Here is a 24,027-nt window from a genome sequence, read left to right on the forward strand (position 1 = left end):
AGTGTCATGAATGAAGAAGTCATATTGTTTCAATATCTGGACATAACTTTGCAATGTGATATGAAATGGAACAAACTTGTGAGGGTCATGGTAGGGAAGGTGAATAATCATCTTTCGTTTGTTGGGTGGATTTTACTAGTGTGGCTCAGCTGTGATGGACATCACATATAGGGTGCTAGTGTGATCTCTTCTTGAGTACAGTTTGAGTGTCTGGGATGCGCAAGGGGTCAAATTAAAGCAGACATTGAGGTATTTCAGAGGCAGGATACTAGATTTGTTAACAGTAGGTTGAAACAACAACATACAAGTATTATGGAGATGTTTCTGGAACTCAAATGGGAATCCCTGGAGGGATTTTGAGGAACACTGTGCTGACTGCAGAACAATTCTGCTTGCACCAACATACATTACGCATAGGGACCACGAAGATAAGAGACGACAAATTAGGACTCATAGAGAGGCATATAGACATTCACTTTTTCCCCACTCGATTGGCAGATGGAACGGGAAAGGAACTGACTACAGTCGAATTAAAATTACTTGATAGATGGCACTTCAAACGCCAATAAGAGTTGTCAGCGTCACACTTGAACTGTCTGGTGTTGCCAAAATCCACCAAAATTGGCCAGTCACTTCCAATTCCTGGTACAGCATTCTTTCTTGATGTATTTGTATCCCGAATTATGAGCCCGACACTTTTATTATGTATTTCATGACACATGATAACTACACCAAAAACAACACACATTAACAATGCTAATGAAAGACACATATTTCATTCATAGCACTAACCAAACACTACTGAATAAATCAGCACAAGGTGTAATTCAGTATCATACTTATAGTTATCATATTCACAGAGATCATCTTACATTAGATAAGCTTTTCACTACACTGCGTGAAACTGAAATTTTTAAGGTTGCAATTCATAGTTGGAACTGGGTCACTACATTCACATATATAAATACTTCATGCAGTGCTGTGGCATAGCACAATGGTTGGCAGATTAATCTAATGTGTAGCATGTCGTAGGTTTGAATCTCATCAATGTAGCAAAATTTTTAATTCTAAATCTAACCAAATGAGTGTGATTATTATTTTCATTCAATTAATTGGTTTAAATGTATTTTTTTATTTTTAATACTTCGCTGCATCATTTTTCATCATTGTTTTGCCTGTTCTATTTGGTCTTATTTTTCATCTTGTCATTATTTCTTCATTTGGAATCTGTCTCAGTCATCTATAATCCACGACTAAGGGCCCACATGGACTGTTCACTGGTTTCAAACATGGCAGCATGTGCAGCTAGTTTAAGGATAGTTACAGGTAACAAATGACACGGAGAAATTTCAATTTGCTTTCAGCCCTGAAATTGAGTTTTTGTTGTCTTGAGTTTACCCTTAAGGGTTAGCTTTAATCGCCATGAACAAAGCGATAATGATATTAGTACTGCTGCAGACTGTTGACCACAATTTTCTCAGCTGGGTTAGGACACAAGTTTACAGTCAGGGATACAAAACGCGTTGTCTGCCCCAGTTCAGTCACTGGTCACTTTAAATCAATAGTCAACAGAGTATCCAACATTTCTGACATACCTTGCACCAGCCACTAGAAAAATTGCTCTGTGTTAAACATTTAACATAATTTGTGAAGTGAGCCGCTTGTTTGTTGTCACCTGTAACCAAACGGTAGCTGGTAGCCAATGTGGCAACATTGTTGCAGCAAGTGATTGATGTCAACTATCAAGTAATTTTATTCAGACTATTGTAGTGAGACAGGGTACCTTCAGCCATGCACCATATGCTGGCTAGTGGAGTATGTATGTAGATGTGGAATCAGTCTTTCCTTCTCATCCCATCTGGAAAGTCTCCCCTGATCTGCAGTTCTGGGTAACTTTCTCAAAATCTAACCTTTTTCCTAGACCTATCCTTCACCCCTCTTCCTTCCACTTCAACCCTTCTGCCTGAAGAATGAGCTATTGGCTCTGAAAGCTCGCCTAATTATAATCTTCTTTTATGTGTGTGTTCTGCCGCCACTTAGCGAGTAGATTGTTTATCTATCCAATTCAATTATCATGTAATCAAAAGCTGCATTTAACACGCCAAGTCTCTTTTACCAATCATTTTTAATATGTCCTACAGAATGTGCTGTCTATCCTGTCCTTTTTTGAGATTACTGTTTTGCTGTACTTTTCTACAGGCATCATCTTGCTTATTAGGAGTCAGTTCATTCATGTTGTTGTTGTTGTGGTCTTCAGTCCTGAGACTGGTTTGATGCAGCTCTCCATGCTACTCTATCCTGTGCGAGCTTCTTCATCTCCCAGTACCTCCTGCAACCTACATCCTTCTGAATCTGCTTAGTGTATTCATCTCTTGGTCTCCCTCTACAATTTTTACCCTCCACGCTGCCTTCCAATGCTAAATTTGTGATGCCTTGATGCCTCAAAACATGTCCTACCAACCGATCTCTTCCTCTAGTCTAGTTGTAGAGCTGCATGTCCTCGGGAAAAATTATGGCTGTAGTTTCCCCTTGCTTTCAGCCGTTCGCAGTACCAGCACAGCAAGGCCGTTTTGGTTAATGTTACAAAGCCAGATCAGTCAATCATCCAGACTGTTGCCCCTGCAACTACTGAAAAGGCTGCTGCCCCTCTTCAGGAACCACATGTTTGTCTGGCCTCTCAACGGATACCCCTCCATTGTGGTTGCACCTACGGTACGGCCATCTGTATCGCTGAGGCACGCAAGCCTCCCCACCAACGGTAAGGTCCATGGTTCATGAGGGGAGTTCCTTCATAGTCAACAGTTAAGGAATGGGTGGCTGAATTCATATGTGGCATATGTCTGTAAGATGACTCATGAACAATTTCCTAGAATTACAATCAAATATGAAAATGCTGAGAAAGAACACAGTGTGATATTGCAAGATCAGTAATTAAAAAGATGTGCAAAACAGTTGATGCCGTGGCTGTACCAGAAAGTGAGTGGCATATCTGTTGAAGCCTCACTACAACCTAATGTGAAAAACAATTTGGGACAATCTGACACACAACTGATTCTATGCACCAATCTGTTCCCGTGGATGAGAGATGACCGAAATGAAACAGCAGTTGCACAAAAATAGCCAAGGTGACTTCATCGGAGAGAAAGAGTGGTCATTGTTTTCTAGGATGCAAAAGGGATTTGTATTTTAGATTAGCTTGCAAGACTGAAACAATACCTCACAAATACTATGCAAGTATTCTGACTCAACTGGATGAAAAAATATGGAGCCAAGACCCAGGGGGAAAAAAAAAAGTTTATCGTCAGTGAAATGCATATGGTCACAAAGGCACTTTCACAATAGGAAAACTGGGAGTTTCAAGTGTGAAGTCTTCAAATATCTATTCCATTCTCCAATTTTTTCACATTCTGACTTTAGCTTCTTCTTCTTTTCTTTTTGTATGAATGATTCACTTAAGACTATATGCGTCACAGCTCAAAATCATTTTGTGAGTCAACAACTGGATATGTTTTCACTGCTCTGTCTCTTGTAACTCCGTTGGACATGGAGGTAGCAAATGAGGATATAGGATGTCCATGACATACTGCTGTGCTGTCAGAGTGACCTGAAGTCATATCCGATGCTGCCCCACACGCCCTCTCCCTATGTCGTTGTCATACTGACTGACAACTGCAATCGCGGGTCTTGCAGAATGTGACTCACTGCTGATCACATGACAGGTGCAGGTGTGAAAGGGTTACAATGTGCTCGGTGTACATTACAGCGATTCTCCCATGGGCTCGTCAGACACGGTCAACTGGAAGCTTGCTGACAAGCACGCCGCCCTTACGTTCCCAAGCAGTCCAACATGGGGCCACTACCACATCTGAATGTCTCACAAATCTGCATATTGCATAATTCAATCAGCCTGGCAAATGGAGACACACAATTAGGCCCCTTCAAATTTTGTTACGTGCTGATAATGCTGACTCACAGAAGTACAGGGCATCTGTGTCCTTCACAGGGATCACTCAACATCTTACACTCTTCACATCTCTTATAGCTCCTACCATTCATGGTAACAATCCGAGACACAAACAAAGCTAATGCAATCTGGTGGCCTTTGTATCCATTTCAGAGAGTTGCGACTCTCATAATTTACCACTGGTATGCACACTCGTGAAACTACGTTGCTTCAGGGAGCTTCCCTTTTTTTTCTTCAAGCAGTTTAGTTCTTTGAATCCATTTTTCTTGTAGCTCAGAATAATTATTTTATTGTGTAGCAAACTTACAGACTAGCATTCTGCTCTGAGCTGTCGGAGTTGGCGGTCATGTGTGTGTGAGGTGTGCTTGCTTGTGTGAATGAATGGTGTGTATTTCTATTTCTTTTTCTGATGAAGGTTGTGGCCAAAAGCTTATGTGTAAGTGTCTTAACTGTGCCTGTCTGCATTTTAACGTGCCATCTTTATGGTAATTAGCACTCTATCTTTTCCTACACTGCTGATATTCCAACCTGGAGTTTCCATTGTTTGAACTTATGGTCTACTGTTTTATTTTGCAGTGCACTTCTACAAGTGTAATACACAAATGTTGCCTTAGGAAAGAGTCACAATAACATCCATGTCTACCGTTTGCTATTTTTTACGAAATAGCATGTCACACTCGAAATTTAACTTAGCCAATGAAATAAGTTTGAAGATTTATTGTGTGTAAAAGACACTATGGCCCACTGTGTGGGAAATGTGGGAAGTTCTGTGCAGAGACGGAGTTATCCACAGACGTGGTAAGTCTGGGGAGCTATACGGGTGTTAAAACATCGCCACCTGCTGGGATGAGGGGCCACTTACTCTGTGGTGACACTGTGCCAGCAACGAGCTCCACCAATTGATTAGCACCACACATGACAATGACCAACCAGCTGCTTCTCTGTGCAGAGATATAAAATTTATCGATTTTGGACGTCGGGTGACAATCTGTCACATGGAGAACAATGTTTACTCTGGCAATTTTAACACTAATCTAGTGTTCTGCAACATATTAATGTGAAATGTTGTCTATGATGTTGAAGCGTGTAAGTTAAACTGATATCTGAGAATTTGTTGTTTTTGTGGCACTATCTGGAAAATGACCTCTCTTGCAGCTCCAAGCATAAATGTCAAGTGAAGAAGAATAATTAGCACAGCACACTGGAACCGAGTAGGGATCCGGTTTACTGCTCGGCCACTAAATTAGCATATTGTGAGTACACCAGAATAGACGCTGTACACACTTGCATATACTACATACACAAGTACAAGCATCGATCAAGCTACTGTGAAACTGCACTCTGTGTGACTCATCACTACATCAGAATACTGTAAATGTAGTGATTCCAATTTCTTAAGGTCTCTTCCTGTTTGTTTTCATCAGTTGGATCTTATTTTTCAAGTATGTGGGAATCCAATGAGCTGCCTGTTTGGACACATTCTTTCTGTATGTCCCACAAGTTGGATTCTTTGGAGACACATTGTAACTAGAGTTTTTAGGAATTTGCCTGGAGATTTCACGCTGGGTTCTGTGTGATGTGTTCCATCTTTTATTCTTGGGCCTAAGATTTTTACTACAATTTTACATTCTTCTAATTCAGTTTGCTGTTTTCATGTCTTGTGTTGGACAAAGAGTCTCTCTCATGCATAAAGAAATTCTAATTTGATCACTGTTGTACAATGTTAGATTTTAAAGTTCCAGGAAAAATACTTTTAGTTAACTGAGAGACAGTTTGTATTTTCTGAAGTCTGGATTCTATGGCCTTCTTTTCATTATGATGTTCAGTGGTCTTTTTCACCTAATTATTTAAACTCTTTAACACCAAATACTATGTTGTTGCCTATATAAGTTCAACTAGTGCCATTTTGGTATCAGCCAAGAATTTTTTCTCCAGGTGAAATTAGTAGTCCAATTTTCCTAGCTTGCTCCCTTAATATTTCAAATTGCTTTAGGACATCAGTAATGTTTTTGTCAATTAGTATTATGTCATCGGTATAGGTTACACAATATAATTCTATCTTTAAGTTTACGTTCTAGTCAGTGTAATAGTGCACCTGCTCTTCTCCATTACCTTACAATTTTCTTAGGGGCATAGTTGAATAGCAATGTGATATGCCATCCCATTTTCATATTCTTATGTCTGTCTTAAATTACACTGCTTGAAAAAAAGTGAGACACTCAGAAGGTGGGGAGAAAACAAATTGAAACATAGCGAATTTAGAGGATATGTGATGTTATTTCAGTGATAACAAAACAGAGTCAAATTTACACAGAACTTATCAGTTTGAGCCCACTTATCAATACAGCAATGCACCCTGTCTGGCCTGGACAGTGCGGGAGGATGTCGTAAAGCTGCTGCATACCCTCCTGAGAAAGGTGATCCACAACTGTTGTAACTGGACATTGCAATCATGGATACAGGCAGTGGGACGGAGTTGACGTCCATGTTGGTCCCATAATGTTCTATCGGGGACAGATATGGGGATTTTGCTGGCCACCGGAGTATATCAACATCACACAGACAATTTAAAGAGACACATACTACATGTGGACAAGCACTGGCCTGTTGAAAAATAGCACCACAATACTATTACACACTGCTGTACCATCAGAGTTCCCTCGGCCATTACAAGCCGTGACTTGAAGTCATACCCAATGGCTCCCCACACCATGGGGCTCCTTTGTGACCCCCCCCCCCCCAAAAATGTGGAAGAATGGGACCTCTCCCAGTCTCCCCGGGTCACTGTCAAACTTCTCCACGATAGTCATTTGGAGCAGTGCAGGACTGGGACTCATTAGTGAACATAATGTGACACCATTCATTAGCAGTCCATACTTCTCGATCATGGCACCACTTCGCATGCAGTCATTTGCTTGAGTGTTAATGGCAGCCTATGCGCAGGATGGCAATGCCATAGTCTGGCTGCTCCTAGCTGTATGACACAGCATGTTGCAAGGAGTCTATTACAGTGAACTCCTGTTTATCCGAAATGATCAGGACGGTGGCCGGTTCCGATAACGAAAATTTCAGATAAATCAAAGTCCCCCTGTTTTCACATGTGAACACTCCAAATTGTGTCAATATTGCGAAATACGATCGTAAAACGTGCGTAGGGTATGTAAAATGTTTCTGATACAGTTGCAAACAACCCTGTACTTTTTTACTGAAAAAATTGTGTTGACATGTTAAAAAGGCACCAAACTATGATTGAAAACTCAAAGTTTTTAAATGCTGTATAACAAAGCTCGTTTATTTTGCATTCTTACAGAAAAAAATCTCCCTTATTTGGCAGCAGGAAAAAACAGGAGTTTTAATTTTATTACCTGCTCTTTTGAATAAAAAATAAACTACTGAACAAAATTGTGAAACAAATCTAGAGATTACTCAAAGGAACGAAAAGTCTGTCTAGAGGAACTTTCAAGAAAATTAAAAAAAAAAAAAAACCTTTTAAGTTATGGACATAGAAGTTCTAGGATGCTTCATTAGAGTTTATTTTTTGGTAACGAAGTCACGAATGTCTTTTTTTTTTTTTGTTTTTTTGCTTGAGAAACTATTGCTGCAACAATACATCTCCACCATTGAAATCAAACTATTTCAGGATAAATCGTCTCCTCCTGTTGGCTGATGTACTCCAGGGCAGTTTGGATCACTTCGTAACAGAATGTGTGAGGAATATTTTTCTCTGATTCATCATCAGAAACATAGTGTTCTAACGCTTTATGATCGGTCACAATTTGGACGATTTCATCCTCAGTCACATGAAAAAATGCCATTTTCCATCCACTCTTCAATGTCTTCGAAGTGTGTGTCTTTACAACCAGCTTCTCCAGTAAATTCACCAAAATTATGTCAGCTTGAGTTTCGGTATTGCCTCCTCCTTCCCACCACTTAGGTTGCCTTACGATCTAAGAGTTTTTTCCAAGACCTAACAAGAGGAACTGGAGGAATTAGATTCCAAGCTTCAGCAATCAATGAATAACACTTAAAACATCAATTTTTTTAAGAGCTTCCACAAAATCATCTGCAGCATCAATCACACCTATTCAGTATTCCAGCATCTTGCGTCTGTAATGTTTTTCTATCGCCTCAAGAATACCTTGGTCCATCGGTTGACATAGAGATGTGACATTTTGTGGGAGAAATACAACTTTGATATCCCCATCTTGCAGATCACCTGGGTGATAAGGAGCACTGTCCACAAGAAGTAGCGCTTTTCAAGGAAGTCCATTTCCTTCCATGTAATTTACTACAGCTGGAACAAACTCTGCCTGGAACCACTCTCTGAAGATGGCACTGTTCATACATGCCTTAAGACTGATTCGTGTACCTCAGTGGCAAAGCTGGTTGGTTGGTGTCTAAATGCTCTTGGTGTTTTGGATTTGCTAATTAAAGTAAGACACAGTTTATGATTGCCAGTGGCATTACTGCAAGCAAGGACAGTAAATCTTTCTTGGATTTTTTTGTATCCTGAAGCCATTTCTTCTTCTTTAGAGGCAAGGGTTTTCATTGGCAGCATTTTGTAATTCAACCCAGTTTCATCACATTTGTAAAGTTGATTGCCAGTATAACCTCCTTTGTCAATGATTGTGTGCAGTTTCTTCTTAAAATCAGTGTAGCAGCTTCATCCCCAGATAATGATTTGGAACTGATGGCAATTTCATGAATGCCACGCTGCTTCTTGAAACGATCCTGCTGGCCATTACTTCCGAGCAATTCTTGCTTCTTTCCTTCAATCAGCTCATCAGCTCATTTTGACAAAGTAGAGGACCTGAAACTGACACACCTTTGGCTCTTATTTATTCGTGCCACAAAAATAATGCCTCTTCTAACTGAGGATGTGAACCTTTTCTCATTGTTTTTCAAGATTTCACTGCGCTGCCCAATGCTTGGATGGAACAAAATTTTTAAATTCCTGATCAATTTGTCTTCCGATCAGTAATTGTACTCCTACTCTGCAGCAACTTTTGTGGGTGGCTCACCAGCATCAATTCTCTGCAAAGTGTGAAGCTCTTTTTCCAACAAGATCACATTCATTTTATGTTTCGTGCCTGTAGTCACGTTCAGTGTTCTTTCTACAGACACTCGACTGAGTCCTTTATGGTTTTTGGCCCCTTTTATCTCTGGACACTTTAAGGCACATAGTGGGAGCACGAAACCTCAAATCAGAAACACACAGATGCACAACTTGACAACACTCGAGATGCACTAGACAAACTTTTGACTTTTGAAACCAGGCTGTGGCAGCCATCAAATGAAAGCATTCGATACATCTATGCCATTTCCTCTGTTCTACCCAAGCCCACGTGGCAACACAACAGGGTGTTGTACGTTCACTGTTAAACACTCAGCTTTGATGTACCGACAACAAGTGGAAAGTGTTAGGCGGCGCACTCTAATTGTCGGTTTCGACAGGGCTACGTTGCGCTGCATAGAACAATACTGTATGTACTGTACTTCCAAGGAGTTCCAATAGATGGCTGTGGCATACGAATAAGAAACACACTAGAGCTTCAACCAACACATGCACGAATTGATGATACTTGGACTTTTGACACGCACCAGTGCACTGATTAGCAGTAGATTGCCAAAAAACACTAGCAAATGCTTGGCTCCAGGTGCATGCAAATTGAAACTTGTCAAGCGTCAATCTAGCTAGCCAAAAGTGTAGCTGCACGAGAGTTTATTGTACTTGTTCTCAGATGGCAGTCACAGACATGAACAGATTACAATGTACTCAGTACACTACACAGTGATGCTCCCTTGTAGCGGTCTGATGTAGTCAACTGGAAGATTGATGATGAGTATGCCCTTACTTTCCAACATCAGGCCACTGTCAGATCCAAATACTCCAAAAATACAGATGTTGCAAGGTTTAACCAGGTGACCAAATGGACATCCACAATGAGGTTTCTTTCAAACTCTCATCAGATAATGCTGTCTCACACCAATATGCAGCACCTTCATATCCTCCAGAGTGATGATTCAACATCTGACGCTATTCACATCCCTTATATACCACACGATGCTTGCTAAACAGCAATAAAAACAAAGAACACTAATGAATAATGAAGGAAAAGACAGACTGTTACTTACCATAAAGAAGATACCTTAGGCTGCAGATGGGCAGAATTAAAAGACACTTACACAAAGCTTTCAGCCACAGCCTTCATCAGTAAGTAGTAATCTGTCTTTTCCAACATTGAAGATATTCCTACTGGAGTTTCCATTGTTTCAAGGACACTGATGCTTTTCTGTGAGTGTTTCCTTTATGATGTTTTCTGCATTTTAGCTATTTTTTAAAAAAGAAAAAAAAAAGAAAGAAAGAAAAAAAAAAGATTTGTTGCTGGAAAACTTCTGAAGTCCAATAAAGGAGTTACAACAGCCATATATGATTATCTGGTGGACCTTGCAGAACCAAATTCTAGGGCTGAAATGTACTGTTGACCAATGGGCATTAATCAGAATGAATACTAAATAAAAAATTAAATCCAATTTTACACAAAAAACTCAGGTTCTATCACTGTTGTTTTTCGTTCTATTTTGCTCTTATGTTTGCTATGACCTGTTAAGCAGAAATTTTCTTTCTATCTATAGAGTTACATTTGCTGTAATGTATCTTACCTGCATGTTGTTTCTTCTTTCTTCTCACTGCTGCCCCAATCATGGCAAGCAAGTCATCCTCACTGCATTTGCTTTGTATTGCATCTCTGAAACAACAGTTAAAACACCCGTTAAACAGTACCAGGCCAACACCACATAGTGAAATGTTGGTACACTAAAAAGGAAGAAAAACTTTGCAGAAATCTTCAACAGTAATCTTGTAGTCTGCAGTAGGCAACAGCAGGATAACAAACCCACTGGACAAAAATGGGAAAGTCATGATAGAAGTTACTTTTATTTTTATAAATAAACAGGTATCTTACACAAATGCTCAAGAGTATACATAGGATCTCGGGCTGAAGAGGTGGAGCAGAAACTGACATTAGTTTTGTTGAAGGGGGAGTAGTGGAACACAGCACAATTTCTTGCAAAATGAAGCCAAATTTATTGATAAACTGTTAATTAATTGCCAAGCTCACTAATGTGACCATTTTACAACAGGTACTTACTGCTTGGAGTATATGTGACTTTTCGGGCTTGCCTGATAGATCTGTTGCAAAAACACTTTGGGTTCCCCACCAGATAACATTATGCAAGTCCCTCCCTCAATATTTCAGTGACACAACGTTTTGGCATCTTCAGGTGATGGTGATTTCCACCATCACTGCTGCAAGATGGAACTGGCAATTTCCACATGACAGCTTTGAAATTTATCATGTGGATGACTATGACCATCATATTTAGAATTCAGAGGATTTCATAGAATACCTGAAGATGCTTAAACTAGAACTTTCAGATCTTTTAGTTAGCTCAAATGTTATATCATTACTTACAAAAGTGCCCTGCAGCCCTCATTAGAGGTTATTAGCAGCAAGTTTGAGAAAGAAATTGTGGTGCTGTTTAAAAATGTGCATACCTCATCCTATTTCTTATGTAACACCAACTACTTTAATCAAGTGGACAGTGTTCCCATGGGAGATCCTCTATTTCCCTTAGTAAATATCCAACATTCCTCCTTCTGGCAGAATGCTGAAGAGACATTTGTGGTGTGGCCCACATAATACAGACACTACCTATGTTCCTGCAGCATTTGCACTCGGTCCATCTAAATATTCAGTTCACTGTGGAAGTACAAAAAGATAGCAGCTTACCATTCCTGGATGTCACGGTTAGAAGAAAAGCTGACAGAACACTGCGGCTTAGTCTCTACTGCAAACTGATACACGCAGAGTTATATTTGCGGTCCAAAAGTTGCCATCACCCTCCACAATGTGGTAGTGTCTTACACTCCCTGGCACATAGAGCACATGTGATCTCAGATACCGACAGTCTGCCTGGTGAACTGTAACACCTAAGAACAGTGTTCCAGCAGAATGTTTATTCTTGTAAACAGATTTGCAATGTGTTCTGAGCAAAGCAAGTTCAGTGTAGGGATGTAAATGAAGTTACTTAGACAAGCACTGCAAATGGCTTTCCTACCATATTTCAGCGGCATGTTTTCAAAAATAGAAAGAATCACTAAGAGAAACAGAATCAAGTGCGTTTTTTGTCTACCAGCAAAACTAAGGAATTGTTTGTGTTCAGTTAAAGACAATCTTGACCTTAGAAAACACAGATCATATATAAGATCTGATGCCATTATGGGAAATCTTATATAGGGCAGACACCTCACATTGTGCAAGAACACTGTGTTCAACAGCGCTGACAAAAATGCCACCCAGTAAATTAGTGGTAGCAGAGCACTGCCTGAATACAGGGCACCACATGTTTCCCAAGAGGACTGAAATTTTATTCTCAGGATCATCACTCTAGGATTGTGTTTTTAAGAATGAGGCATGTATCCATACGGTGGGCAATCTTACCAACAGGAATATGGAATTTTGACTAAGCACTGCCCAGAATCCAGCACTGACTGCCATGAAATTAAAACAGTAGAAACCAGATCCTCCGATGTATGACCTGATGCAGCACCTTGCAGAGAGTTAATTCAGCGTTTAACCACACGAGTGTCCAGAAGTGCAGTCATTGCCCACAACACATAAGCAGAAGGCTACTATGAATGGCATTTCCATCCAACTGGGAGTGCCTTCGTACTCCTGCTTCTAGCCTGACAAATTTCAATTCTGCTGTGCAAATATCACCAGTCACATCTTGCAGCAGTGATGACAGGACCCACCACTACCTGAAGATGACGAACAGTTGTGTTGGTGAAATATTGTGAGGCTTGCACAAAGTTATTCAGTGAAAAATCTGAGAAGATTCGTATACATTATTTTTCTGTGACGCAGGTAATGTGCAGCCAAATGTGATAATTTTCTGCATTTGCCTTTTTGTACATTTCAAAATACCACAAAAAATTGGCGAGAAACACTGAATATATGACATAACCAGATGACATACCCCACAGCATGTGCAGCAGCCGGGGTTGAGTGTAAAGGAATGATTGAGCAGTGCAATACTTTCATTTGAGCAAACAGAGCAAATTTCGAAAACATTTTGTAAATATGATCTGTTGTAAATGTAGATGTTACAAAATTATTGTCCCTGCTGTAATCAAGCAAAAGCAGTTCTGATTTTGTGTTTTTTGCTTCTGTCCTCTTTTTGTTTACAGACATTAGTTAGTAAAGAAAACATAGGTCATTTAATGGCAATGATGCTATTCTGAAGTTTATACTCATCTACTTTTTATGCAATACGGTAGGTTTTGATTTGTACTGTACTTTGCAAGAAATCAAGGAAACTGCAAGATCGGTAAATAAAATAATAAACTTCAATATAAATACATAATTGTTAAACACAATGAAAAAATACTGCCTGCCATATGCAAGACTCAAATCCTGAACGCCATCACTAAAGTCGCACATGTGTGTCCGTAGCCACAATGATATGAATACTTGACTTGGGTTGGGATGATCAAGTGTGACAGACCGAGAGGCTCTACCACTGCAAGCATGACAAGGTACATCATCTGGTGACATTTATCATTCACTTTTGACACATTTCCCAACATTTGTATCGTATCCAACATTTGTGATCCCATGTGTCTTGTATTAAATTACTTGTCTCAGGGTCATCTACAGTGCTTTGGAGGTTTTTAAATGTTAATACGCATCACCCTGTCTGTCTGTGTGTGTGTGTTTGTGTGTGTGTGTGTGTGTGTGTGTGTGTGTGTGTGTGTTTATATATATGAAACAAATACTAACAAAGAGATAGAGGGCCTGGCCAGTACTTACCTCAGCTCAGTACAGCTGATACATACACAAAACAGAACAGAAAATTGACGTATCCTAGCTTTCGGAACTTCGTTCCTTCATCAGGGAGGAGAGAGGGGAAAAAAGGGGAAGAAGGGAAAGTGGATTCAGGTTTTGCATCGGGGTCGGTTACAGGGGTAGGAACCGCTGGGTAGAGAAGGTGGTCTGGGAATATTGTAGGGTTTGACAAGGATGATACGGAGGTTAGGGGGTTGGCAAAAGGCAACTCTGGGTGGTGTGGGGAGAATATTGTCAAGGGATGATCTCATTTCAGGGCTTGACTTGAGAAAGTCATATCCCTGGCGGAGTAATTAGTTGATGTATTCGAGGCCAGGATAATATTGGGTGACAAGGGGGATGCTTCTGTGTGGTCTGGGGGTAGTACCATTGTTGTTGGGTGGGGAGGAATGTATTGCTTGGGAGATCTGTTTGTGGACAAGGTCTGCAGGATAGTTGTGGGAGAGGAAAGCACTGATATATAATATAATACAGGGAAACATTCCAAATGGGATAAATATATCTAAAAACAAAGATGATGTAACTTACCAAACGAAAGCATTGGTATGTTGATAGACACACAAACAAACACACACACAAAATTCAAGCTTTCGCAACCCACAGTTGCTTCATCAGCAAAGAGGGAAGGAGAGGGAAAGACGAAAGGATGTGGGTTTTAAGGGAGAGGGTAAGGAGTCATTCCAATCCTGGGAGTGGAAAGACTTACCTTAGGGGGGAAAAAGGACAGGTATACACTCGCACACACACACACACATATATCCATCCGCACATATACAGACACAAGCAGGGTATATGTGTGGATGGATATGTGTGTGTGTGTGTGTGTGTGTGTGTGTGTGTGTGTGTGTGTGTGTGTGTGTGTGTGTGTGTGTGTGTGGCATACTGATCTGATCTGAACTATGCAGCCTTAAAATGGAAGTTTTTTGATCACTCCTTATTTTGCTCCCTGCCACATTGGCAATATGTACCGCAAATCATCAGACAGACGACCTTCCTGCATGCTTCATGTTGTGTCTAGACAAGACAGCCTAGACACAATGAGAGGAAGCCGAAAGGCATGCTCTAAGTTAAAAAAGGAGGGCGTGAGGTCTGAAACAGGATACGTAATGAATGCTATAAAGAAAAGTACGTAGCTTCTGGAATACTTAACTTTAATCCATCCTTTTGGTACATCTGGAGATTGTGGTGATACAAGTGAGACTCTTTATATACATGCAATGTTACTAATGGCGCCTTGCTAGGTCGTAGCCATTGACTTAGCTGAAGGCTATTCTAACTATCGGCTCGGCTAATGAGCAATGCTTCGTCCATGTAGTCGCTAGCAAAGTCGTCCGTACAACTGGGGTGAGTGCTAGTCCGTATCTCGAGACCTGCCTTGTGGTGGCGACACGCGGGTCCGACATGTACTAATGGACCCTGGCCAATTTAAAGCTACCACCTAGCAAGTGTGGTGTCTGGCGGTGACACCACATTCCTCCCCTGCAAATCGGCAAATGGTCGTGTTATAAGGCTTCCGCCCGCCGTGGGGAGAACCCCATGTTGACGTATGCGATGAGGTGGGGAGCCTAACAACAGGCGAGGCTGTGCCACCCGCACGCGGCCATTCGGTCCAAGGGGAGCTAAGAAACACCTGAAAACCTAGTCCAGGGTGCACGTCAACATGCGGTGTATGTGCCCGTAAAGAGACAGGAGGGGCCGAAGGGTCGACCTCCATTGCGTCGGGGTACCCGACGCGCGAAGACGCCATGTGGTCCGGAGCGGGCAAGAGTTCCATGGCGGAGGACAGCTGGTCACGGGAAGCGATCGGCGGCGTGTGACCCAGGGAGGCGCTTGGTGGCTGCAGCGAAGCGTCCACTGCGGGCGGCACCAGCTGGACAGGCGGCGGCGGCGGAGGCGGCAGCGGCGCGTCGCCATGGGGCAAAATGGAAGGCATCATTGGTAACACCTGGGGATGAGGCGAGCCAGTAGATGGGTCCCCAGGGCGCTGACCGGATGGCACCGTCGCTGAAAGCAGACGGGGAGCGGCAGAACCCGTGCGACGACAGAGGCGCAGCTGATAGAGATGCCGACGCACCTCACCAGAGGCCCCCAAAACCAAATACATCACGCGGCCGAGGCAGCGAAGAATGTGCACTGCGAGCCAACGCCGTGAACCTCGATAGTTGCGATAAAATACAACGTCGCCTGGAGCAAAAGCAGAAGTCTGCCGCTGCACAGGAACCTGATGCGGCGGGTGCAGCAAAGACATCAAGTTTCGATGAGGACGACTGTGGAGCAACTCAGCTGGCGAGCGACTATCTCGGGGCTGAGAGCGATACAAAGACAAAAAGAGCAACAACGCGTCCTCCCGAGAATACGACTCTTTCAACTTCAACATCTGTGACTTGAAAGTCCGGACCAATCGTTCAGCGGCACCGTTTGACTGAGGCGAAAACGGCGCGGATGTCAGATGTTGAATACCATTGGCCTGGCAGAATGACTGAAATTCTGCGGACATGAATTGTGGGCCATTGTCGGAAACAATAGTCTGCGGAAGACCTTCAATGCAAAAGATGCAGACAACGCTTGGATGGTGGCAGTTGATGTCGTGGAAGACATCCGGACAACAAAAGGAAAATTACTGAAGGCATCTACCAGAACAAACCACCGAGCATACCAGAATGGACCAGCAAAATCAATGTGCAAGCGTTGCCAAGGGGAAGTGGCTTTTGGCCATGCAAAGACTTTCCGCGGCAGTGCGGATTGTTCTTCGGCACACGCCATGCAAGAAGAACACATATTCGTAATCGCAGCATCGATTCCGAACCAAGTACAGTGCTGACGAGGAAGTTGTTTCGTTTGCACTATACCCCAATGTCCTTGGTGAAGAAGCCGTAAAACAGAGGACTGTAACGAACGTGGGACCACGATTCTGGACTGATCATTATCAGAACGCAACAACAAAACACCGCGTCGAACAAAAAGTCTCTCCTTGTGAGCAAAAAATCAGCAAACCAACGGATCCTCGATCCGAGACTTTGACAAAGGCCATTGCGTAGCAACAAAATGCAAAACGGTAGCAAGGACCGGGTCAGCAGCTGTGGCTGTAGCTACACGACGAAAATCAATCGGAAACGAGTCGACCACGTCATCGGTTTCCGAATCAATGAACATGCAAGCAAGTTCAGAAGAATCAAATGCTCTATCCTCAGCAACAGGCAAACGGGACAACGCATCGGCGTTTCCGTGCTTAGCAGTGGACCGATACAAGATATCGTAGCGGTACTGCGAGAGGAAAATAGACCAGCGAATGAATTTCTGTGCTGTACGCGGAGGTACAGGCTTGTTCGGATGAAAAAGCGACATCAAAGGTTTGTGGTCTGTGATGATGGTAAAGTGACGACCATACAAGAAATCATGGAACTTAGTAACACCAAACACGAGAGCCAAAGCTTCTTTCTCTATCTGTGAATAATTTCTTTGCGCAGACGAGAGCAATTTGGATGCAAAGGCAATAGGGCGATCATGCGACCCATCTTTGTGCGCAAGCACAGCACCGATCCCGAAATCCGATGCATCTACCATCAACAAAAGGGGTTTCTGGGGATTGAATGGCGTAAGGCAAGTATTAGAAAGCAACGCCGATTTCAACTGGCGAAAGGCGCGTTCGCATTCCGTCGTCCAGACGAACGGAACACCCTTACGGCGTAAGCTATGAATCGTAGCTGAAATGGAAGAGGCATTGCGCAGAAAGCGATGATAATAGTTAATTTTACCCAACACACTCTGTAGCTCCTTCAAATTCTGCGGCGAAGGCAAGTCTTGTATCGCACGGAGGTGCTCTGGACTCGGATGTATGCCTTGGGCATTGATGACATGTCCCAGGTATGGTAAGTCACGAGCAAAAAACACACATTTGTCCTTCCGCAAGCGAAGACCATTTTGTCGCAATACCTGAAATAATGTTCGTAGGTGTGCTAAATGGTCGTCTGCTGTCTTTCCGGAGATCACAATATCGTCCAGATAGTTCGCAGCAGTAGGGAATGATGCACAAACAGTTTGTAAATATTGCTGAAACAATGCAGGGGCGGATGCACACCCGAATGGCAGTCTTTTGAATCGGTACAAACCAAGATGCGTGTTAACCACCAAGACGCACTGGGATTCTTCGTCCACTGGTATTTGGAAGTATGCATCTGTGACGTCCAACTTTGAAAAATATTTACCCGGGCACAGTTTGTCAAAAAGATCTTCCAGGCAGGGTAATGGAAAAGTTGCAAACACTAGTTGTGGATTCACAGTGGCCTTGAAGTCCACACAAAGTCTCAGTTTTCCGGAAGGTTTGGGCAAAATTACTGATGGTGAGGCCCAGAGAGAAGCCTGCACACGTTCAATTACACCTTGTGATTCTAAATCGTGTAATGTTCTTGCAACCTCATCACGCAATGCATGAGGAACATTGCACGCTCTGAAAAATTTCGGTTGCCCGTTGACTTTCAGTTCCAAATGTGCTTCATAGTTTTTAGCGCAACCTAAGCCCGGCGCAAAAATGTCTGCAAATTCTTCACACAGACGAGAAACACAGTCTGAAGGCACAGTCTGATTCACTGATAGGACCTGATTTACTATAGACATGCTAAACAACTGAAATAAATCGAAACCAAACAAGTTCACTGCAGTAGAAGAACGAAGAACATAAAATGAGACAAGTTTTGTTTGTCCCTTGTATGTTGCAAGAAGGCTGCACTGTCCTAACACAGGGGATATTCTGACCTGAATAACTATTTAACATAACATTTGCGGCACGCAACGGAGGTTTGCCCAGTTGTTTGTACGTGTCGTGATTGAGCAACGAAACTGCAGCTCTGGTATCGAGCTGGAACGGTATGACCATTCCATTAAAATCCAAATCTACAAAAAGTTTATTGTCCTGCTGACGACAAGAGCAACTGTCTCGTGCAATTTGAACTGATACAGGTACAGCATCACTTGCTAATTGACGTGATTTCTGGCGACGTCGACGCACACTTTGTGTGGGACGAACACTGTCACTGTTTGAGAAAGTGGCACTGGACGGGGTGGAATTCACTACATGAATGTCCATGGGCGAAGGTCCACGAGGCTGAGTGTCCTTGGTTCGATTCCGGCGCGAAGCAAAAGGCCTGGAATGTTTGTGATTGTCTGATCTGAGCTTTTTCTGGCAAACACTTTGAACATGTCCTTTCTTATTACAGAAAAAGCAAATAGCTTGGCGTGACGGGCAATTTTCACGCGAATGTCTAGTAGCACACCACGGGCATGATTTTACTGCAGTTGTATGCTGTCGCGGCACACCTGGTTTAGAGCGTAACGGCAGCTGCGTGGACGTGCGCGAGGGCAGTTTACCGGGCCGTGCAGCGCGCCTGGCGGGCTGGTTAATGTTACACATGGCTGGCGAAGTTGCAAATGATTCCTGAGCAAAGTCAAGTGTGTCTTGTCTATCTAATATGTCTATCACTTGCTGAAGGGAGGGATTAACTAGTTTCAAAATCTGTTCCCATATACGAACATCAGAAACGTTCTGTGCAATTGCATCACGGACCATTGTATCTGAATAAGGGAGTCCACATTCACACTCAAAAGCACAATCCCTTGTAAGGCCTTGCAATGTTGCAACCCACTCCCTATTAGTTTGACCGGCCGTACGTTTTGTACGAAAGAACGTATACCTTTTTGCAACTACATTAACTGTTTCCTTGAAATAGGCATCTAAAGCAGACAAAAGTTCTTCGTAGGACAGAGTTGCTACGTCGCATTGGGGAAATAATTTCACTATCACACGGTACGTTTGCACCCCTACACATGCCAATAAATGAGGCTGCCGCTCGTTACCTTGAATTCTGTAGGCGGCGAGATGAAATCCAAACTGGCGTGACCACTCCGTCCATACTCTCTCCCCAATAAACAGAATAGTTATAACTCAATTGTTCACAAGTGTATATTATGACTCTTGCCACAGCCACGCAGTCAGTATGCCACAGGCGTGCCATAGAAAGCGATCAGGTTCAATTCCTTGTAGAGCCGGGAAATTCTGCTCGGTGGACAGACTGGAATAGGGTACACTCTGCTTGTAGTTCTAGCTGAGGAGATACTCAAGTGAGAAGTAGTGTCTTCAACTTCTGGAAGTTGATAACAGCCTGGAGAGTTGTATACTGACCCCCTAACTCTCCATAGATTTATAGTAGAGGACATCTCTCGAAGAGCATTGCGTGGTCTTCTGGGCCCAATGCAGAGTTCCTTTATCTATGTATATTGTATATCACCACTTGTACACACTCATCAGCACAGTATCATATTGTCTCTTCACGTGGCAAATTTTTATTCCCTTGTTTCCAGATCAAGACTTTTCCTCTTCCTCTTCTTCGTTTTTTTTTTTTTTTTTTTTTTTTTTTTTTTTTTTTTTTTTTTTACTATCATTACTTGTACCACACATATTCCACACGGTTTATGCTCACTCCTTCAATGATACTTCCCATCCTCCTCTAGTGTGCGAGTTGTCCCTGCTTTCCTGCGTGTTTCTTGGTTTAAACACCCTTGTTTCAAAAGAGAGTGACAGCTTAGATACAGTCTTGTCAACATTTTGTAATTTTATTTAGCAATTATTGTTTGAGCCTTATAGGCGAATGTCACAAGATATTGTCAACCACTGGATTCACTAGATTGGAATGGGGTTCATGGTAACTTATCAATTCATTTTTTAAGTTGCTGTTATCTTTTTCATCCTATCTTGGACTAGCTTTTCCATACTCCCACTCTATTTTACGTAGCCAAACAGTTATCTGCCCTTGCAAACTTGCTCCTTTACTACCAAGTTAACTAATACTGGGCAGCCTAACAGAAGTTCCAATATCCAGTCTTTCACCACAATTCACCTATACACACTTTTCACTCATTGATTTTCTTTTTTCAATGTCATAAATATTTTGCTTTCACAGACTGCTGTGCTTTGAACATAAAATTGTAGGAACATCTGCCTCACATGTCACTTTTTTTTTTTATTATTAAAGAATATGTTCCTTGCTCATTCCTATTTGCTTCTGATACATTTCCATTCTCACTTTTATTTTCTTTTGATCCATTTCTTTTTTCTTTGATAGACAAGTCAAACAACAATGGCAATATGTTGCAGCCCCCTGTGTTTCACCCTACTTACTACGAACTTACTTTTCTTAGCTTCCAATTTTATTAGTCATTTGGTTTTTAAGATACTTAAATTAATTGTTTGACCCTGTATTTTTATATCTTATTTTACCTTCGGTTGATAAAGGATTTCTGGTATGCTCACAAAGAGAGAGCTGATTCTTCCCACCCCTCACCCCCCTTACCTTGTCCTGAAACAAACTTATCGCCAAGTATCTTGCAGTTTTTTTCCTATTATTAATCTCTTAGTCTAGTCATCAATTTAAAAGTGTCAGTTGTTGGTCCCATTGTCTAATAATTTGTACATTTATACACATGAAGTTCCAATTTTTATTTGGAACATATAGACTCTGATAATCATGAATCACAGTTCAAATGGCTCTGGGCACTATGGGACTTAACATTTGAGCCAAGGCAGGATTCAAACCTGCGACCGTAGCAGTCGCGCAGTTCTGGACTGAAGCGCCTAGAACCGCTTGGCAACGGTGGCTGGCGAATCATAGTTACCATCACACGGACAGAAATACTGTGTTAACTTTAATACAACATAGGGACGTAGCTAAAAATGTCTTTACATAATTTCCAGTTCTGATTACTTTCCATTAATTTAATCTAACAAATAGGTTAGTGTAACATGATGTTGACAGAGGCAAATTATATATACTCACAAATTATTTAGCTAGAGGTATCTGGTTTGTATGTCTGGGAGGGAGGAGGGTGCAAGCTGAAAACTTCAAGAAAAGATTACTCATTTCATACCTGCTGGATTTAACTGCAGTTTATCTCTTCCATATACCAACCACATACCTAATGTGCATGGCAAACAGTTTGAAAGTATTATTCTATACTCAGCATTTGGAACTATCAGTTCCTTCATGAGAGAGGAAAGAGGGATAAGTTTCTGAAGGTCTGAAAGGTCACTCGGACTCCACAACTAATGTGAGGACAAGAGGAACAAATGTGTCTATAAGAAGTTTTGGAATTTCACCTCCTGAAGGTAAAATACTGATCAGTCTGTCAGTCTTCTAGTAATTTTATGGTTTCCTCGCATGAATTTTCACTTAGACATGATTATTCTATGTTTCATCACTCACCTGAGAGATATCTCTGAATTCCCAAAGAGACACACCTTCAAATTGCCATCAGCTGTTATCGGTAAACGGTTGCACGTGCCACAGAAGTGTTCACTCATTGAGGTAATAAATCCCACACGTCCCTTGAAGCCCGGGACATGGTATGCCTGCAAAAAGAAATTGTAAGAAAATAGGTACTGCTGTTGTGAAAATACTATAAATGTGTTGCTCACCAAGTGGAGGAAGGAGAAAATGTGCATTAAGGGGAGTTTGAACGCCCTATCCTGACAATGTTACATTTAGTGACTTAACTTCCCCGTACTTCAGGAACAACTGTAGCCATTGACAAGAAACTTTTACAGGACATTAAACTATATGTTCTGAGTCTTACAATAATTGCATTTCAGCCACTGCTTTTGGAAATACAATTTTTTAATTACACAGTTAAAATTTTGTGTACCTTTTTGTATGCTATTCTAAATAATTTTACTTATACATAACATTATGTTTTTCTTTTAGTTCAGAAGACTCAGGATACATATGTCATTACTCCCTGAAAATTTGAATTCGCTACTTGCCGTAGTTTCGGAGATTTAGGGAAAAATGCAAGAGAAAATGTAAATTTTCAGGAAGAGTTTTTAAAGTTACAATAGACTGTAACTCAATATATGCTTAACATTTTATTTTTAGTCACTCAGAAGCACCCTGCACCATACTGTATATCATCCTCTTGATCTTTTTTAAGTTTTTTTTGTTTTCTTCTTTCTGGACTCCGTAGTGGCCAACTGTGCAGCATACTCTGCTTTACCAGTGCAAACCTTGTCCATCCCTTCAAATTCTCTGATGAAGTTTGCTCCAGAATTAATTCCCATATGTTGTAGCACTTTCACGCTACCAATGTTGCCATCATTAAAAGCAATAACAGCATGACTGACCCCCACTTTAGTGTCTTCATTACAAGAAAAACATTTTTTGGTCTACATCTACATCTACATCCATACTCCTCAAGCCACCTGATGGTGTAGGCTACCTTGAGTACCTCTATTGGTTCTCCCTTCTATTCCAGTCTCGTATTGTTCGTGGAAAGAAGGATTGTCGGTATGCCTCTGTGCGGGCTCTAATCTCTCTCATTTTATCCTCATGGTCTCTTCGTGAGATATACGTAGGAGGGAGAAATATATTGCTTGACTCCTCAGTGAAGGTATGTTCTCGAAACTTCAACAAAAGCCCATACCAAGCTACTGAGTGTCTCTACCGCAGAGTCTTCCACTGGAGTTTATCTAACATCTCCGTAATGCTTTCATGATTACTAAATGATCCTATAACGAAGCATGCTGCTCTCTGTTGGATCTTCTCTATCTCTTCTATCAACCCTATCTGGTACAGATCCCACACTGCTGAGCAGTATTCAAACAGTGGGGGAACAAGTGTACTGTAACCTAATTCCTTTGTTTTTGGATTGCATTTCCTTAGGATTCTTCCAATGAATCTCAGTCTGGCATCTGATTTACCGATGATCAACTTTATATGATCATTCCATTTTAAATCACTCCTAATGCATACTCCCAGATAATTTATGGAATTAACTGCTTCCAATTGCTGACCTGCTATATTGTAGCTAAATGATATGGGATCTTTCTTTCTATGTATTCGCAGCACATTACACTTGTCTACATTGAGATTCAATTGCCATTCCCTGCACCATGCATCAATTCGCTGCAGATCATCCTGCATTTCAGTGCAATTTTCCATTGTGGCAACCTCTCGATATACCACAGCATCATCCGCAAAAAGCCTCAGTGAACTTCTGATGTCATTCACAAGGTCATTTATGTGTATTGTGAATAGCAACGGTCCTACGACACTCCCCTGCAGCACACCTGAAATCACTCTTACTTCGGAAGACTTCTCTCCATTGAGA

General features: G+C 41.7%; 1 protein-coding gene across 1 annotated transcript in view; it reads right to left on the reverse strand.

Annotated features, from left to right (window-relative positions):
• The window catches only part of LOC124620358 (molybdenum cofactor biosynthesis protein 1-like), a 79,083-nt gene that overhangs the window by 14,901 nt on the left and 40,155 nt on the right, over positions 1-24,027 (reverse strand). Inside the window, exons 5-6 of the mRNA XM_047147030.1 lie at positions 22,128-22,273; positions 10,628-10,713 (exon numbers count right to left, since the gene is read on the reverse strand). Coding sequence (XP_047002986.1) covers positions 10,628-10,713; positions 22,128-22,273 — 232 coding nt within the window. The remainder of the gene's footprint in view (positions 1-10,627; positions 10,714-22,127; positions 22,274-24,027) is intronic.

The sequence above is a fragment of the Schistocerca americana genome, chromosome 6 (assembly GCF_021461395.2).
Source record: "Schistocerca americana isolate TAMUIC-IGC-003095 chromosome 6, iqSchAmer2.1, whole genome shotgun sequence".
NCBI lineage: Eukaryota > Metazoa > Arthropoda > Insecta > Orthoptera > Acrididae > Schistocerca > Schistocerca americana.